Raw genomic sequence first — 5,417 nt, forward strand, 5'->3', positions numbered from 1 at the left:
CATCAAGTATGTTTATAGCGCCCGCGCCCCTTCCGCCCTGCGCCGCGCCGTCGCCAAGCGGCTTCGCCGCCGGCGCCGCGCCTTAGGTAAGCCGCGCGAGCTGCGAGATCATTCTTAGGTAAGCCGGCGGCTGCAGCCGTCGCAAAAAAGGACGTTCCACGTTGCGCGGCGTGCGGCGCAGGCCGGCGGCCGAGGTGCGCGCCGCGTACGTGGCACGGCGGGCGCGCGCCGCCAAGGAGGCGGGCGGAGCGGGCGGTCTTGGTTAATGCTTGGCGCGCGCGCGGGCGCGGGCCGGCACGGTAAGGCGGCGGCGGGGGGCAGGCGAGGCCGGGATTCCCAAGCGGGCGTACGTGCGTAGGGAATCGCGCAAGCGGAATTGGCTTGCCTGCGCGTGCACGTGCGCGGGTGGGGCGCAGCGCGTGGAGCGGTGACAGTCGTGGCACGCCCCGCCGTGACAGGCGAGTGGCTGCCAGCGTCGCTGCGCAGCGCTAGTGCCGTACACAAGGACATGTCTGCGGGGACATGTCTGCGGACATGTCTGCCGTTTTTGGCATTTGCGCTTTTTCGTCCGGCCTGCTTGACAGTCGCCCTGCTTGACAGTCGCCGTTCCCCGCGCGCGGAAAATTTCCATTTAATGGAGAGAGCCTCGCGGCAAGCCCTGATTTTTAGGGAAAATTGCATTTTTACTGTAGAGGGAGATTTTATACTGTAGTCTGAGATTTTATTTAATCTCGGACTACAGTATAAAATCATTTATTTAAATGATTTTAAATAAATGATTGATTTAAATGGCCTGCCTGCTACCATAGGGATGGATATAGTATATCCTACATACTCCACCTGTCTTCTGGGCAGGGGGCACTCCCTTTTACGACAAGTTTGAAGGCCACTTTTCGATATGTACTCATGAAATAGTGTGGACGATAGTTGTGGACGATACAGTACTAATTTCGAATGCAGGTTGATTAGTGTGGAATTCCCAAACAATCTGCACCACTGATCCGTGTACAGTGTGTGAACAGGAGACCGATGACTCCTCCTTTACTCGTCGTCGCTCGTTGGTTATAAGTCTGTTCCCTGCGGGACAGACTGTCCTGTGCGGTCTGACATACAGTACTGTACTCTCAGTGGAGCAGGTTAAATTTGAAGCCCACTTTTCGATATCCACTCATGAAATAATCTGGCACCACCTTTTAATTTTGAAATATGAGAAGCGGAGGAGGAGGGCTGGTCATGTGACCAACAATTTATTCTGGACCATACTGTATTAATTTTGAATCCATACTATTTTGTGTGTCTAGCAGGTTAAATACAGTGGCGACCACCATAGAAGAGCACCCCGTGCCAACCCCTTCATACTGCTCTTAATCCGAGGTTGCTACTATTCAAGAATCCCGCACAGGATACCCATTTTACTCCTTAGACTCCGCAGTTGCCAGGACCCGTGCTGCGACCAATTCCAAAACGCTTCATCACAGAAGAGGCGCTCGCCCCATTTTGAAGACAACGCGCAGCCTCGGCTTTCTCTTTCTACAATACAACAACGGCATCGCAGCGCGTAGCAGCTGATAAACGCCCGCGGATCACGTCGCGTTTTAGCTTGTTCTCTGCCAACTTATCTTCTTGCGCTATAGCAATGCGGTGCCGAAAAGTGCCGCTGACAGGCACGTCTTTTTCCCTCCTACCAAACATTTCGATATACCAGACTTGCGTTTGTTGCGGGCAGGTACCTAGCTGGAGGTCAGTCCGCAAAAGGCGTGGCGGAATTTTTCAATCTCGCGTTTACCACGTACTTTACGTCCAGCGAGTTCGTGCGCAAATGGAAAAAAAAAACCAAAACAACGCCTTATTTTACGGACAACGATACTGTAATTGTTGGCAGATCCCCCTTTTTTGTGGCTGCTACAGTACTTGCGAAGGGCAAAATTGTGCGCATGCAAGTGACGCGATCACTTGCCATTTTTTGGCCCCAAACTTTACCTTTTCAATGACACAACATTCAGTCGGATCCTACACATCTACCCAAACGTCATACAAGGAACGTTGTAGGAGGTGTAGTTCAAAGTGAGACAAAAGCAGGCAGCATAACAAGAAGGATAACACCTCTTTCTCATCCACGTCCCAGCCTTGCCGCACGCTCCACTGCCTCTCTTGCCATTGTAATGTTCCGACTCATACTGTATCAATCGAGCACGCCGCCATCTCGCCAGCAGGGTCGATGCTATTCGAAAACCACACATGCGCATAATCTTCATAGATACCGATCCCCATCCCACCGAACGGGCCCCAGAACCCATTCTCCACCATGACGTCATTATGGGGCGGACTTCCCTGCCACTGACCCAGTGCCATCTCCGCCGATTGTCCCGCGCTATACGACGCGCTAATCTCGAAACCCGCCCCAACAAACGACGGGTTGAACTCTGCCGGCTTGTCCCACATGCCCGCGGCTTGGGCATGGTCGGACGTATAGCACACTGCGGTCCACGTCGAGCACGCCCCCGACCAGCTGTGCAGGTTCCCGCCGCAGTCCGTAGGCGAGTTTGCCTGTGAGTCGTATGCATGCGCTTGCGCCACCGTGCTCAGCGTCGCCGATACCGGTAAGCGCGCCTTGCCTACGCTCTCGCGGTAGTCGTTGATTAGACTGCCCAGCTGCACTTCCTCGCCTGTCAGACAGGTACCCACTTGCGATGGGAAGGATAGCTCACACGTCGGGCTTAGGCTCCCCGAGCTTTGGCGAGACACTTCGTTGAACGGGAATACAGGGGCAGTTGATATCTTGTTCACCGCTACTTGAGCTGCGTGCGAGCTGCATGCGAGCGCAGTCAGGCAAAGGAGAGTGACAAACGCCAGACACGCCATAATTGTTTTTTGAAGATGTGCAATGGGATAAGAGGGGTGAAGGATGGGAGGGGCGATGTAGAAAGAAAAGTTGCCGGGGATTGCAGGACTGCTTTTATATCGTCGATCGAGACTTGCACAGCAGCCATAGGAAGTGGACGTGGGGAGTAGAAATTGCTCTGGAGCACGACATCTAAACAAGACGTGTGGAAAGGACAAAAAGAGGCGGACCACGTCCGTCATGACCTGTCCTTGGGCCATGCGGCACATACGTGTCTATCAAAAAAGGGCTACCAGAATAAGATACAGCTTGAGGAAGAAGAGGAGCCGATCACAATTTTTATAGCGTTAGAGAGGCGCGGCGGAGAGACTTTTCGTGATACTGTGTCGTAAAACAGTACGATATGGTCTACTACTGTACGCTACAGTCTGCGTGTTGCCACTGAATTGATGAGTCTGCCTCCCATGTAAATGCTCTGTTGACGTACTGTACATATGTTAACGTGTGAGACCTGAGAGGAAACAGGGCACAAGTTATTTCTAGCGTGGCTGAACAGAGCACGAGCTGTGAGATAACACTGCTGTTTGCTCCTGTATTCAGTGTTGTTGTTTCTATGTATTTTGTAGGTGGCAAAAAAAATTTACCATTATGGACAGGCGCCATACGTGGAGCACAAGGCCTCGTTGACGAGAATGCTCACCTCCAGTTTGATAAAAAAAGCACCGTAGGCACTAAGGCCCATTCTTAAGGTCAGTTGTTAGGGCCGGTTCTTGATAAGCGCGATTAGCATGACAGCGCCCACTCTCAGCCGAAAAAGATTTGTGTTGTACAGTACGCGTCTCAGCTATCGGACGGTACGTGTTGTCGGTAGACGTGTAGCGTGCAGAGTGTTGAACCTTGCAGAAGCTGACCCAGATGCATTGCTCAGGCCCCCTGCCTGACATGAACATTCGTTCGCATTCGAACACTGTTCGATCGGCGCGGCCCGTGCGCTACCTAGTGTCTAGGTGACAAATGGCCTCATATGAGGTCACTTTTCAACTTAATTTTTCTCGACTTGTGCTAGCTGAACAAAATGGAAAAAGATACTCTCGCCACCGCAGTTGACTTCTGCGCTGTAGAAGGGTGGAGCTTGGTGAGATCTGCACGTCCTTTCCAGGCTTTTTGAGAATACCTAAAGAAGAAGCTTTTTTAAAGAACATCAAAACGTTTTTTGTTGATATCTTCGAAACCAAAACGCCTGTTTAAAATACCATCCGATCGTTGAAACTATATTAGATTCTCAGTATTTCTGTGTATTCATAACTGCTATCCCGATGTTTTGCAGGAAGCTATTACCGAGGGAATATTGGTTAAAGAAGTGGTGTCTAAACTGATTTTATAAAATTTCGATTTAATGTATACATTTTTGCAAAAAAAAAAACCCGGCCTCATATGAGGCCAAGCCTGACCTCATATGAGGCAAATTGCCGGTCGTCTAGACACTAGGACACTCTACAACAGCAGATACTGTACTACTGTCCTGTCATCATCCCTGGTTCTACTGTACTTCTCGTTTTCGTGCGCCTCCCTTGCTGCCTCTGCTCCATTCCTTACCCACTCGCGCACTGCCGTTCCCCTCCTCGTGCGCGGGCGCCCCTCATATCCATAGCACGCGGCGTGCTATCCCAACAAAGTCCAAACAGACAAGCGTCGAGCGATGCTTGTGCAACCAGTGGGTAAGCGTCACGAGAGCGCGGAGTGGAATGGGCACAGTACATTACAAATGCAAATGTATGGTACAGTACATGCTTTGTAGTGATGTTTATGCGGTACAGTAGTGAACAAGTCGTGACTCCACACAGGGAGAGGAGCACACGTTGAGGGTAAACGAAAGGACATTGCTCTATGTACAGTATTGATGAAGCCAAGGTCCTGCGGCGAGGAACAAGCAGTTTTGTGCGACGTCATGGAAATATGGGCAGCTTTCTGAAACAAATGCATTGCGCGATTCAATGCATCTACAGGAGCGGCATGCCAAGATAGAAGAACTATTTCCGTAGTTCATCTGAAATTTCGATATTCGTTTACGATGTACAATGATGTACACTAGATAGTGGAAGTTAATGCCAGAACCAAACGGGCCCGAGAGCTGTTCAAAACCGGTGCCCTGGCGCAGTACAGACAGCTGGAACTGTAATCCAGTTCATAATTATTTGGCTGGTTGTCGTGTAGTTCTCCGAATTTGGCCCAGCTTCAGGTCCTCTATTTCCTGCAGTACGCAGAGGGTTGAGTTATCTCAGGCGGTTCTTTCTCAAGTTCATGGGTACCCAGCAAGGCTAGCGCAATCTCCTTTTGCCGGATTTATGGTATACCTATGACTCGCAAATATCAATTACTGTAGTGAAGATGACAAATTTGGAAAATCCTGGAACCCTACAACTTGTTTGTGTGCGACCGCTGTGGAAAGGAATTCTTCCTTACAAAAACAGGTTCACGCACATGAATACTCCATAGAGTGGAGCTTATTCTAAATGGCTAACATCGCCCGGCCTGACAGGATTCCGAGGCATCCCGTTTTTGACTGTTGTTCTCA

General features: G+C 50.7%; 1 protein-coding gene; it reads left to right on the plus strand.

Annotated features, from left to right (window-relative positions):
• Positions 1 to 3,917: 3,917 nt before the first annotated feature.
• On the plus strand, positions 3,918 to 4,062 carry CHC_T00001740001 (hypothetical protein). XM_005712663.1 is given in 2 exon segments: positions 3,918 to 4,010; positions 4,011 to 4,062. 1 exon segment carries the CDS (start codon positions 3,918 to 3,920, stop codon positions 4,008 to 4,010), a length of 93 nt encoding a protein of 30 aa, XP_005712720.1. The 3' UTR covers positions 4,011 to 4,062.
• Positions 4,063 to 5,417: the final 1,355 nt, after the last annotated feature.

This window comes from Chondrus crispus, genomic scaffold, assembly GCF_000350225.1.
Source record: "Chondrus crispus Stackhouse genomic scaffold, scaffold_110, whole genome shotgun sequence".
Lineage (NCBI taxonomy): Eukaryota > Rhodophyta > Florideophyceae > Gigartinales > Gigartinaceae > Chondrus > Chondrus crispus.